The sequence below is a fragment of the Passer domesticus genome, chromosome 5, assembly GCF_036417665.1.
Source record: "Passer domesticus isolate bPasDom1 chromosome 5, bPasDom1.hap1, whole genome shotgun sequence".
Classification (NCBI taxonomy): Eukaryota; Metazoa; Chordata; class Aves; order Passeriformes; family Passeridae; genus Passer; species Passer domesticus.
In genome coordinates, this window is record NC_087478.1 from 69,756,069 (window position 1) to 69,770,122 (window position 14,054).

At 42.3% G+C, this 14,054-nt stretch overlaps 1 protein-coding gene across 2 annotated transcripts in view; it reads left to right on the top strand.

Moving 5' to 3' along the window:
• The window catches only part of CREB3L2 (cAMP responsive element binding protein 3 like 2), a 68,203-nt gene that overhangs the window by 34,892 nt on the left and 19,257 nt on the right, over window positions 1-14,054 (top strand). For both annotated transcript variants that reach the window (XM_064420899.1, XM_064420898.1), the window contains exon 2: window positions 3,555-3,771. In XM_064420899.1, coding sequence (XP_064276969.1) covers window positions 3,555-3,771 — 217 coding nt within the window. The remainder of the gene's footprint in view (window positions 1-3,554; window positions 3,772-14,054) is intronic.

Below are 14,054 nucleotides of genomic sequence, written 5' to 3' on the forward strand. Positions count from 1 at the left end.
CCCTGACTTTTTACAGAGGTTAAAATCCTAGCTGAACACATCTCTCTGCTATGTGGTGAGAACAGTTTAATAATTCAAACAGACTCCTTGTACTAACACATGTCCGCAATTAGTTCTGGGGCTGCCAGTGGGGTGTGAGGATAGCAGGAATCTGGCAGCTGAGCTGTCTACAGAGATATTAACAACAAAAAGGGAAAAGAAGAAGAAAAAAAGGCAGAATCTCAGTGCAAGCTTTTAAATTTTTTTAAATTTTTGTAAGGGTGAACTCTCTGAGTGAAAGACGCCTAGCTGAAAGCTAGAATTTCTTTCTTTTGCAAGCAAATTTATGTACAGGTTCTAAGGGTCAAAGTCTCAGTTTCCTTCCCAAATTGCCCTTTCCTGTTCCTGAGCACAGGGCTGGTTGCTACTGTGTCAAAATTGGGAGTTATTCTGGGGCTTTCCAGCTACGGAAGGATGGCTGCTGAGGTGCATGTGGAAGCAGAGAGGGGAGGAGGAGGGTGGGGGGGGTTGGCAATGGGAGAATGTGCTTTGAAAAGACAGAAGGAGCAGCTTAGGTGTAGGTGGAAGTTTTGGGGAGCTGGAGGTCTGGCTGCCCCTAGGTGGTTTTGCGTTAGCTGCTGCTCAGATGCCTTTTCTTCTTTACTTCTCTAAGCAAACTGAGCCATGTTCAATGAGACAATTGTTTTATTTGGGACAAAAAGTGATCTAGCTTTAAGCATTCACTGTAGTAGAGAAGTGTATAACATCTGAAAAATTGCTGTAAATCTAGGAGCCCGTGATTTTTTAAATCAGAGACATCCAGATCTCTAACATTGTCTGTTTGCTGAGTTCAGCAGCTGCACAGTCTGACCTGTGGCAGTCTCTATTGGCCAGTGTACAATGTTACATCAGAGATCATTAAAAATAAACTTGATACTTATAATGAAACTAGAAAATCATTTTAGAAACCACCATTTATTTACTCTCAGATAATTCTGTTATAAATGCATATTCTGTTCTTGCTCACAGCTTGCTGCTTTGCAGCTGCATGTGAAAAGGAGAAAGCACAAATATTGACAAACGTGTTGAACATCCTTCCCCACCCTGAGGTCCTCTTTCTCTCTGGTTTTCTGAAGTTGAATGTTTGTTTCCTCCTTTGCTTTTCCTGAAGTGGTTTTAGTAAAATTCCCCATTCAGAAAGGAAAAAAAAAAAAATCTGATGGGCCTCACTTCAGTCAAATGGAAAAGTAAAATAACACTTGATAAGCTTTTATTTCTTATCAAAACTGGTAGACAGAAGGCTAATGAAATTCTTTATTTGTGAATTTGCCAAAAAATAGCTGAGTAGCCTGTGACCCTGTTTCTTTAAGCTGAGTCTGTTAAGTTATAACATCTAAATAGTCAGGCTAAGTCAACACATAGGTATGATATTTTCAAGGATGACATCCTGAAATTGGATGATGCTGGTGGTAAAGCAGCTGCTTGTGGAACCCATGGTACAAATACTCTAGCAGCCATATTCCAGTATCTGCTACTCATCAGTCAGAGTAATGCATGCAAGAATTAGAGAGAAGGAAATGCTCTAGCTTTAGGAAAAGATGTAAACAAATATAATTTACTCTTGCCATTGCTCCAAATGAAAAGAAATGTGCAGACTGGGGGGAAAAGCATTGTCCCTAAGAAAGGTACTGCTTTTTTATAGGTTCATCCTAGACTTCTTTCATGGATGGGAAGTATTTCTGTGCCTTGTTTATACATTAATGGCTGCCCACACTGTTTTATTCAGTGTCTTTATTGATGTACCAGGATGTTCAACTACTCTTGTGCATCCTTTTTCTTTTTTCTTTGCATAGTGGGGTGTTGTAGCTTATACTTTTATCCTTGTTGGGAAGCACCTGGTTGTGAAGTGCTACCGAGTCCTTGGGTATCAAAATTAAAGTAAACAAGGCTTTCTAAGGTGGTCATGACCCTCTTGCAGAGTCCTCTAAGAGTTTATTAGTGTTATGATTTACAGTAAGTAAATACGAGGCTACAAATCTGTTTTGCCATTTGTAAAGGTTTTTCTTGAGCTAATTTGTTATTCCAGCATAGCAGCTGTGGTCCTCTGTTTATTACCTTGTATTCAGTCAATATTTTCTTTTCCTCATTGTCGGTCAGCATTGACTCAAGACTTACTGATTTTGAAAAAAGGCACAGTTAGCATTTGGAAGAGGTGCTTGAACATCCAGGAACTCTGTGAGAGCCACCTGTGCTCAGGGTTTTCAGCATGAGGCTTCAAGGCCACAGGTGCTGCTGGAGCTGTGAAATGTGAGTGTGTGAGGGTGAGCACCCTGCTTCCCTTGTGGGTTTGTACAATATTGACCTGTTTAATTCTTAATTTAGCCTACAGGAAGCTGAATCTTGAATTTCAGTGTTTGTTTCTGCAGGAGAGAGCATGATGAAGAGCCAAGATCAATACTGCTTGCAAAACTAAACAGATCAAACAAACCTAGACTTTTATAGCATCGTGCCTCAGCTGACAAAGATTCCTATATAAGATGGTAGATAATTGCTCATTGTTCAGAAAATCTCATTACAATTCACTGTGCAAGGATTTTTATACAAAAATAGAATTGTGTGAATGAGATGAACAGGAATGATTTGTTGCAGTGCAGATTTTTCATCTGTCAAAGGTGTAGTTTTCTGACACTGGAAAGAAGATGAAGAGACAAAGTTTTTGGCTTTTGATGGGAGCTGCATTGGAGTTTGGAGGAAATAGATTGCAAGGTTTTGTTTGTGCTCATTTTGAATAATACACAAACGTGGAATTACTCTGCTACATACAGATCTAACTTGTGCTGCTGGTGTAATGAATTCAGTGCAAGACACTAGAAAAAGTAGTAATTAGTACTGGCTGTCAGGAGCTTTAGCTCTGGGGCCTAGAAGCTGGATATGGGCTCTAGGTGGAATGCTACTTGTAAAATAGATACATAAATCAACCAGGAAACCTGTTTTATAGCAACTGTGTTAATTTCTTGGCTGTGGATGTGCATGGACCTGTTTTCCTGGAGCACACGGAATGTTCTGCGCAGCTAAAACAGTCATATGTGGTGTCAGTCTGTGCTGGAATGTGTTTCATTTTTCTTCTGTGCTTCAGTGAACATTAACCCCCTATAGTCTATTCCATACATAACATGTTCTGGTGACAGATCCTGCAGGATCTTTCACTCTGTCTGAGGGAAATGTGCTTTCCTATTTTTCCCACTATAGTGCACGGTAGTGAGTACCTTTGGTGTGGCAGGAGGAGACTGCTTCAGGACATGAGTACCATGCTTCCATTTTCCATTTTTGTTGCAGTTTAATGACAGGCTCTTCTGTTGTAATGTATGTCTCTGAGAGGACTTTTGTTCTAGCTGTAGCTGTTCAGCTTGAAGCAGTGATTGGAGGAGGAGGTTGTTATACAGGGTGGTAGATCCTGCTGCTGACTGGCACAGATGACCAGTGACACATGGAATTGTTCTCATCCGTTCCCTCCTGTGCTTGGCATGACAGACAGGAGAGGAGATAAACTTTCCCCTGCCTTTTTGTCTCCACAGCACTTCACAGAGTTCCTGGATGAATTTTCACCTGATGTCCTAGGCCAGCTGTTGAATGATCCCTTCTTGTCTGAGAAGAATGAAATCATGGAGGTGGAACTGTCCCCGGCATCCCCAGCGCCCCTCATCCAGGCTGAGCACAGCTATTCCCTCTGTGGGGACTCCCGACCCCAGTCTCCCTTGACCCACATCTCGACTGATGACAACTTTAATGAAGGTACAACACACTGAGCCCACATTCATTCGTTGTGATAATGCAGTAATTAAATGCTCCTGGTGGAACCGTGGCTGTGGAAAATGGTGATGCATAGAAATTGATAAAAACCCATAACATTTTTAACAGCTATCTGGAATTCAGCAGTTATAAACATCTGGAGGGGAAAAAGGGGAAAGGCAAGAATGGTGGGAGGAGGAGATCCAACCTTCTTGTTCTGGTGTGAAGTGGTTGGTGGAGGAGCAAGACCATGAATATCTGGTGACTATAAGGAATAATAGCAATGCCAGACTTTGACTCCTAAAAATTTCTTTTGTTGTCATCACCATTAGCTTTACAGTACAAAGAAGTGGAGTGTTAAGCTGCATGTAGAAGACAAGGGAGAGAGATTAGTGCTTTTGGCTAAGCATTGACCAGCTAAACTGTTTGTGAAGATCTACCAGACAGGTCTTCAAAGGCTGACAGTTTTGTAGTCCAAAGTGCTCTGTTGGAACAAGATGAAATCTTTTAGAGATTTGACAAGAGGACAACTAATAAAACCTGTGAGAAGGATTTTTCAGTGTGGGACAGGATTTTTGGAAATGATTGGGAAACATAATCTTCAGAAAGTTTTCTGTTTTTCTATTTCCTAGCTGTTTTATAGGAATATTTTAAAATTAACACATACAGGAGATATTAATTGTGGAAGGGAAAACAAGGACAAGGAACATCAGAAACCAAGCTTTTCTGGAAGTTTATAGGGGGAAGCTTCAAATTAGGGTAAAAGTGAGTGGAATTTCCTTTGGGGAAAATTCCTGAAAAAATTCATACTGCTGAGACTACTGTAAGAGAGCTGTAGTCAAGTGATGTTTTAAAAAGCCAAGAAACATTAACAAGTGGGTTTAAAAATAGAAAATGAATGGAAAACACTTCATCTTATGTTCACTCTGCAGAGTGTTTCATAAGAGAGGAGGAGGAGGAGGAGGAGGATTTGTTCTTGGTGTTTGGGATTTTATTTGATCCTAACCCCAGAATCATGCTCGTGACCTTTCTGCACCTATTGACTTCAAAACAGTGAATACTTAAAGATACTGCAATAGTAGAGTGAACCTGGCTGTCTGATAGATATTCAAAGTCATCACCCTGATGATTTTTCATTCCTTGAATTTGTGAGAGCAGGAAGAGAGGATTTTGTGGATGGCTGTACTGTAGGGCATGACACTGGGGATTGAAAGCATCTCTGTTATTAGACAGTGAGGGTACACAGTGCTCCTGACAATTCCAGTGAAGACCAGTCCCCTTGGTGGAGTAAGGGCACAGATACTGGGAGTACCAGTGTCCTTTTGGGGACCACAAAGTAAGAGTGTGGAGGGGAAGGTCCTTATGCTCCAGCATAATCCCCTGCTGCTGGGGAGCTGGGAGGGGTTTTATGGAGTGGCAGGAGCTGAGACATGTATGAATGTCCAAAAAATTTGGATTCTCCAAGTACCCATCCCAGTGGGCAAATTAGTGAGCTCTTGTAGTGTTTTCACGATTTTTGCCTGGTTTTTGAGCTTCAGCATGCAGGGAGGCTGAGAAAAAGGCTGGCCTTGTTCAGCACATGATCTTCAAGGTTTAAGCCTTTTGGTGTCTGTTTCCATCTTTTGGTGTCGTTCCCCCCCTAAGTCTTCTACCACCTTATTGAAAATGTTATTTAATGTTTCATTTCAGCCATTATGGTGGAGTGATTGGTTGCTCTGATTCCATTTTCCTGCCCACTCCTGCAGGGGAATGAGTTATTTCTGCTGTGAGCTGTTTTGCTGGCCACTGCTTGGCCATTACTGTAATTTCTGAAACTGCTGAATTGACCTATTCCTGTAATTGTAAATTTTAGATAAAGTTTTTCTAAAAAGAGCTAGAACTGTAAAACTTAGAAAACTCATGAGTCTGGGTTTAACTTTTCCAAGAAATCCTGTTAAATTCAATGTGAGCGCACATTTAAGTGTCCATAAAGTCAAGGTCCAAACAGTGGCTTTCCCCACTTACTGTTTTGACTTCACTGTATTGAGGCCATTTCCCCAGCTTTGTACAGAACAACTTTTTTGAGCACTTGCAGCCTGTTGCTAGTGTGGGCTCTCTGAAGGTGTCACTTTTAAAGCACATGTGTACAAGACATCTGGCATTTAATGCATTGTTTGGTTTCTTCTCATGACAAGAATCTATTCTTAGATTCAGTTTTGCATAAACTTTAAAGATACTAGAGGGAGAGAGATTTACAGGCTTGACCTGCCTGCTTGCAGCTGGTTGATCACTTTTGTTTGCCTGGAGTGGTGAATAAGGCATGTGACCTGGGGAGGGCTTCAGGCTGCAGCATGAAAAAGGAGGCTGTGTCCTGTGTACGAGCTGTCCACACCAGCTGCACTACCACCTCTCTCCCACCAGGTTTCTGCTTTCTAGTTTTGATACCTGGGCTTTTTGAAACAACTGCAGAGTGGCTGTGGAGAAGGACAATGGGTAGCTGTGGAGTGGAAAATGCTCTTGGAACGACATGAAGAAGCTGGGAGGGCAGACTGGGAATAGGGCAGGTGGGTAAGGGAGATCTCATTGCAGCCTTTTGAGGCACAGCTTCATTTCTGACAGCTGTAAAGAAACAGAGAAAGAAGCCTGATTTTCTGTTGTGCTTGGTGCAGGTTTGTCTTCAGTTTTCCAGTCTGCAGCCTTTTAGAAAGGGAGGGCTGTGGGTCAGACAGCCAGGAGCAAGGCAAGACCCAAGTTTCAGCAGACACTATGTTATTCTTGTGACTAACAGGTTCAAGAGTGTAGGCTCTTTCCCTGCCCTCCCATGCTTGATGTTGTTAGCTGAGGGCACAAACTTTGAGATTGTGTCTGTCCCTTGTTTTGAACATGTGAGATGCATGGGTGACAGCTGAGTGCAGGTAATGCTGGGGGGCAGGAATGTGAAGGCAGAGCCTGCAGCATCTGTGTGGGGCTCTTCATCCTCTGAGATCAGTTCAGGTGCTGAGGGTGTGTTTTGGTGGGTGTGTGTTCGATTTTTCTGGTGTTTTTCACTTAGTGAGCCTGGCAGGGCAGAGACAGTGGACAGCTGGCCAGTGATTTGGATGCTGTGTCTCCTCAAATTGTGCCCAGGTTGCTGGGTGCATTCCTTTCCCAGTCCCCGGAGGGCTCTGCTGTTGAGGCTAGTCTGGGTTCCCACCTGCCCCTCCTGTTAATGCTTTCCTGCTCAGGAATGCTTTGAAGTTACTTTTGGATTTGAAGAGGCTTGTCTTGGCTGAAGGTTTGACAGAGTGATTGCTGAAATGATGTGTTTGTGTTTTACTCCTAGCTGTGCCAAAATGGGCTGGCCCCAGACTGTAACCTATATTGTTTCTGGGTTTTTTACTGCTGAGGTTATGATTTTCTGTAATGTGCTTTTAGAACTTGAATTTTCTTTTTCAACTTTTAAACTTCAAGTCCATCTCCCTACATGGTTTGAAAAAGAAAAACACAAACAAATAAGAAACCCAAACGAACCAAACAAAACCCCCAACACCATGGCTCCCACTTTTCTCCCTTCTACAGTAAATCCATCCCTTATCTCAGGCAGGGCTGTGAAAAACCCTTGCTTAGGTGTGGAGTTCACAAGCAGTAATCAGTGTCATGTGCTGCCTCTGCACAGAGGCACCTCTGGGCTTGAGGTTGGTCTTCATGCATTTTATTTGTATCCACATGTATGCACACATTTAATATACATGTGTATATGTGAGTCATAAGAGTTTTATTATTTATATTAGGTTATATTACATATCCTAATTTATTTTCTATATATAGAGAGGTGCACTGTCCTGCTACTGTCTGTTTTTGTTCAAACACTGAATCAATGTAATGTGAACAATGAAAATGGGAATCTCTGCTGCCCTGACTTTAAAGAAAACAGAAATGAAAGAAGAAATTCACTTGTGCTTTCAAAAGTTGCTGTCAAAGCCCTACTGGTAATTTTTTAGAGCATATTCCTGCAACTTTTTTTCTGCATAATTTTTTTTTCTTTTGTGTGTTTATTTAGGAAATGAGGAGAAAGCCGTTTAGTGGGAGTGGTCTGTATTTGTATTGATTTTTATGTGGAAAGGTAGCCGTCAATCCTTGTCACCATCTGCAGTGTTAAAGTCATAGAATTGTAGAACTCTCTCTGAGTTGGAAGGGACCCATCAGGATCACCAAGTCCAGTTCCTGGCCCTGTAGAGGACACCCCCAGAATCACCCCATGTGCCTGAAGGCATTGCCCTGTATGAGAAAACTAAATTCATACCAGACTATGAGAAGATTTTTTGAACTTCTGTATATCCAAGGTCCACAGTCTCAATAGGTTACTCTGCATCAACCCTGTAACGCCTACTTGAGCAGCAGCATGTCTGAAAAATGCTAGTTTTGATTTAGAGGTGGGCGTTTACTTATGGTTACTGTTAATTGTCAGCTTTATTTGCAGTCTGGCCTCCTTTAGCTTCCAGTTACACATAGATGAGATCTCATTATAGCCTTTGTTTCTTTTAAAGAACCATCTGCTCTCTGAAACTTCTTTCCCTAGGTGTTTGTACGCTGTGACTAAGTTCCCTCTTGACTGCTGCTTGGATACAGTCTAAATGAACTGCACTTCCTTGGTGTTTCCCCTGGGTGGAATCTTCTGGACCTTCAGCTATTGCCATGCCTTTCTCAATACAGGGACTTTTGCAGTTTCTTTTTCAAACTCTTTGCCAAGTGACTACAGGAACTGATTTCCCAGGAATAGTTTCCCTGATCATGCATGTTATGGGAATACTCCTCCCACTTCCAGTCCTGCTGTTTGTCAAACCAGTGATCTCATTTTTCCTGTAGTGTTGCACTAACAGCTTGTGCTCACTTGGTTATGTACTGTGAGCATCACGTCCATTTCATGTGTGTTGAAGCTGTAATAATAATCTGCCTTCACAGCATCTGTGGGGTGTGAGGAGAAAAATTGGGACCTGAGAGAGAAAGAGAGAACTGTTTTATTTGACCACAGTGTTTCTGTGGATATCTCTCTCATATCTTAAAAGAAAAAAAAAATAATCTTATATAGGACATTTAATGTTATCCAACCTTAACGCTGTAAATTCAGCTACCACCTCAGTCTGTGCCTGATTCCCATGTGATATGTTTTTGTTTCTATCTTAGTAACTTTGATAGTGATGCAAATTATCTGTGGGTTTTACATGGACTCCATGCTGGTCAAAGAGGGGATGCTGGTATGAATGATGATCATTTTTTATTTAAAAAAAAGCTATTTCTGCTATGCGTTGTAGTTACTGTGTATTACTGCTGCTTATCTTTGCCCCTTTATTTAATTTTCCCTTCCTGGCACTTTAGAAAGGACCCCAATGTTTGGTAGTCAAACAGTATCTCTTTTGTCCCAGCAGTTCTGAGGGCTTCGGTTTCATTATTTGCGGTGGGAGCATGTGTGCGTTGGGAGGGGGAAATGCCATCTGGAAAATCTGTGAGAGGAACTGTTTGTCCATGAATGTGGGTTCTCACCTCCCAAAGGAGAGAGGGGGAGAGGTAGAGGCGTTGGAGTTCAGCATTTCAGGCGTAATAAACAGGGCTTGTGTCTGACAGGGAGTGTAATGTGAGCCCAGAGCTGGGCACTGAGAACCATCTGAACCCAGGGGAGTGAGAAGGAAGCAGTTGTTTCTCCAGAAAGGTCCAATTTACCTTTGGGAGGTAGGAAGGGCTCAGACTGCAAAGCTGGGGACACTGAACTTCCTTCCCTGAAAGTCGCATGTCCAGCAGCATGCCCAAACTGTATGCATCAGAGGCCCTTTTGAGCTCATGGTGCAGAGGTGCTTCTCTGACAGATCAAGTAGTCATTTTCCCCACAAACAACTTGTGAGCCTTTTCCAAGAGGTGCTTTCCCTTTGCAGTTAGCTGGCTCCCAGCTGGCAGCTGTTCTGTGGTGGTGAGCACCCCTAGGTCCTACTGCTGTGTATAGATGCACTCCCCTCAGAGAGAGGATTCAGGTGACGACTGAACACTTGTCCAAAGGCAGCTTTGCATGCAGGGACCCTTGGTGCAGTTTAAGCACCCTCTGCATCACAGTGTGTCATTAGCATGTGGTGAGTTGAGCCTGAGACTGCAGATGGTTGTCCATGGCATGGCTGTGCAGAAGCCAGGTGGGCTGTGCATGCAGCACTGTGGTACAGTGGTGGCAGTGTAAGGTCTGCCAAAAGGAATTAGTTGAAGCCCTATTGTTCAAATGTGTAACACAGCTGAAAAGGGAGGTTATTTAAGTGCACTTGGCTGGAGAACTCTTTGACTCATTAGGGAACTTCCTGCATTACCTTGTTCAGAGATGGCTTTTCTGATACCTGTGCAGAGCACTTTGACTGATAGTCTGTGGTTTCCTTAAATTTTCAGTTTTGTTTTTCTCTTAAGTTACTTTATCCATCACTTGAGCAGGGAACTTTAACAAGGAGGCAAAAGCTGCCTCTTCATTCTGGTGATACAGATAAGGATATATCCCTTGATGATTCTAGAGGTCTTATTTGCACACTGGTTTGGAATGACATGCAGTGCATACATCTGTTCTCTGTGATAGAGATCTGTAATGGTGGTATGGGCTTTTATTCCCCTCCAAGATTGGGTTCAGTGGTACACCCTTCATGTGGGTTGTTTACACAGTGGTGCTATCTTACTTTTTACTGCAGGGAAAAAAAGGTGAGAAACCCATGTTGTTTTTTTTGGGTACTTGCATTTTCTGTACTTGAGAAGAGTGGGGGTGAGATGCTGAGCGCATCTCTCATTTATTTAAAAATGCACAATAAATGCACATACAGCTTAATTATCCATCAATAAGTGTCTCTGTAAACTCTAATAAAGAATGCTGAAAAGAATGTGGGGAGCAAGGGACACCATTTTAGTTATTTTTGTAAGTTTTCCTGTACATCTATCAGAAAGGGTGAAATTTAGTCAGTGTTGGAGAAGATCTACTTTTTCACAGGAAAGGAAGTGGTATGTTGGACAAGATTAAAGAATTAGTTGGATAGAAATAAGAAAGGAAAGCAAAACTTTCCGAGAACTCTGATATTAGAAAAACTGTACAGTTGAGGTAAGCATTTTTCACCTTGTTTTCCACTTTGCCTACCCTGCCTTTCCATGCCATGTCCACAGAACAAGAGGAGAAGCAAAATGTTGCCGTTCTTCTGAGAGATACAAATGTCCTAGAAAGCTGCACATGGTCTTATTAAGAGACTATGTAGAATTTTTAAAATATGTCTATAAATACAGATATATTAAAAATGTTTTTTATAAACACAGAATGATTTCTATTAATTATGACATGCAAAACCACAGCCATTGTTGGTTGTGTGTTTTTCATGTGTGCCTAAATCACACACACTGGTTACAGCTACAGCTGTGATGCTTGGAGGAGCACATTGCTGTTGACAGTCATCATCACAGTGTGTGAGGTGTGCAGTGGAAAATGTGTGCTAAACAAGTCTGCAGGAGAAGAGGCACAAGCTTGATGACAGAATAAGCACACGAAAGCTTTCTGAAGAAATGTAGTTTTAGTCTTGGACACAGGAGATCTTAGGTGCATATGTCACAAACCCTGGGTGGCTGTGATGAATGGGTTTTTTGGATGACAAAGTTCAAACTCTGATGTTTAACTTGCAGCAGTGGTAGGTGCTCACAGCCCAGCCTGAAAGCATGCTGGATTTTGATCAAATGTAGTAACAAGGCTAAATCATCTGAAAAATCCAATTCCAGTTTTCTCTAGTTGTCTCCAGTTGGCCATTTTAAATTACTAGTTACTTTTTGGCCTTAGTCTCCCCATGTCTCACTTGAATTTTCAGCTCCACTGTGAAAATGAATTCAGGTTGTGGAGTGTTTCCCTAGGAGGGAATTAAATAGCCCTGTGGGAACAAAATTTGGATTGTGTTGAGTAAAGGAGAGGTGCGGCTGTGCATGAGACAGTGCAAAGAACAAAACATGGAATATCTTCTCAATTAGTAAAGCACCATGCATTCTGCTTGTTGGATACAGCATGGGTTCTGTAGAGAAACTGTTGGGTCACATTATTAAAGCATTCCTATTTTTAGGTGTATTTGATGTGCAGAAGGACACTGAGTTAAACATTCATAGGTATTTCTTAATACTTGGCTGCTTTGCAACCTGAGTGTTCAGTTCACATGTGCAATTTACCAGCACTAGTGCACTGCATGTAGAAGTGTTAGCTGGGATTTCGCTGAGTACTGTGTGGACTCCCTAAATTACATGTTCCACGTGCCAAAATGCCTAGCATTCATTGACTTAGGAAAGTGTAGGTAAAGGGGAATGCTACTTATCTAAACAGTCATTGCATGATAGAGTTCTGAGGTTTGTAGAAAATTTCAGCTGGGGAGGGAACTGACAGCCAGCATCACTTATCTATGGCTCTGTGAAGCCTGTGACAACAGTGTACTGTTTTGAAGCCTGAGATTTTTTGAGAGAACCAAAGTGACAGTTTTTAGCCATTTGGAGAGCCAAATCTCTTGTTTAGGCTTTCTTGTCTCAATATCTGAATGACTTGCAGCATATTTTGTTTCACCTTTGAGGATGCAGTGTTGCCCTATTCATATTTGTCTATAATTCATACCATCATGGAGATCATACTCTGAGCTTCTTGTTTTGGACTGTGGCTCAAAAGTTCACATGTACCTCCTGGATCATGTCAAATATAGATATAAACATAAGCACCTCTAACTTCTTGACACCAGTCATTTACTCTTACCACAGCATGTCTTGCTTGGTTTGGTGTGGAGAAGACACTTACCTCCCTTTTCCTCCAGTGGGTCTCTTGAGCCAGCTCCTGTTGTCCTTTTCATTTCAGCATTTCACATGCACCTTCTTTCTTGTTCTCATTATTCTGTGAAACCTCTCTCGTGGTTCTCTGTAACCCTCTATCAGAAATACTCTTGTCTTGGAGGGTGTGCCATACATCCCTGTATGACCACTGGTCTATTAGCCTGCTCCATTTTTCCTCTTTGCCTGAGTTTTTCTCATTTTGTGTTACATTCTGAAGGGCTTTGGGAGAAGGGTTGCCACTTTGCTATGCTAGTACAGTGCTCAGCAGAGTATACTAAGATGCTAAAGAACTGTTGTAAGAGTAAACTAAGAATGATTTTCAGATAATTTCAACCTGCTGTGCTCAGGAAGAGGAGAAAGGAGAGTGGGAAATCCCTTGGAGCAGAGAGGGATTGTTGGTGACTTCAGAAACTAGAATGCATCAAAAGAAAGTAACTTGTAGCACAACACTCCCTGATCCTGGTAGGGAATGTGTAACTGCGGCTTGGAAAAAGGTGGCAGCAGAAGGAGAGGGGGTGGGGGGGAGGAGAGTATCCAGGTGAGATTTGACCAGTCCTCCATCCCTTCCTTTCACAGGATTGTTCATCTGGAATGACAGCTGTCACCATGCATTGTAAGAGGCAGTGTCAGAAAAGTGCCAGATGCAGTTGCTCAGGATTATCTCAGTGCTAAACGCAGCGTGTTGCTGTCGCTGGAAACCATCTGTAACCCTGCAGACTGGTTAGACTGGCTTAAAGCCTAGAATAACTCTGAGCAGTTTATGCAGATCTAAGTGGGGATGGCAGGGATGTCAGGTTAATCAGCAAAGTTGGCTTCCAGAGGAGTAAAATGATGGATTCCAGAGGAGTGAAGTGACCAGCCACAGGCCAGCATATTTTGCTGTCTTAGAGCAGTTGAATATTCGTGATGAGCCTGGGGATTAGAGGTGATAAACATCATAAAGTGCAGCCTTAGAGAACATACCCATGTGCTGGTCATCCATGGCTGGATTTCTCTTCTGCTTTCATGAGGATACAAATTTAAGAAAATTAAGGGCTAATTACTGGCTTCACTAATAACTCTAATTTATCCATAGCCTTCACAATGGTGCTGCCCCAGGGTAGCTCGACCCAGAGGTGCAAGAGGCAGCAAAGGGAGGCTCTGCACAAGGTGATGTGGGGCCAGCTTTGGCTCAAGTTATCCAAACAGGCATTTGAAAGTTCCATTTGCCAAGGGATTCTGGATTTCCAGGCAGGTACCACTCTAAAGGTTTTACCTGAACAATTCATACACAGCAACCTGGGAGGGAGCTGCACTTTTGTGTTGTGACTAAAGAGGCTTGGGAAGGGTAGTGTCCTCTCTCCTAAAAGAGCAGTGTCCTCTCTCCTGAGTTAATATTCAGACAAGCCTACCTGGTTTGTTCCCCATAAATACTTCTAATTTTGCATTTTGGCATTTCCCAGGAAGCTTTGGGAGTAAGCTCTACAGAAGTTTAAATG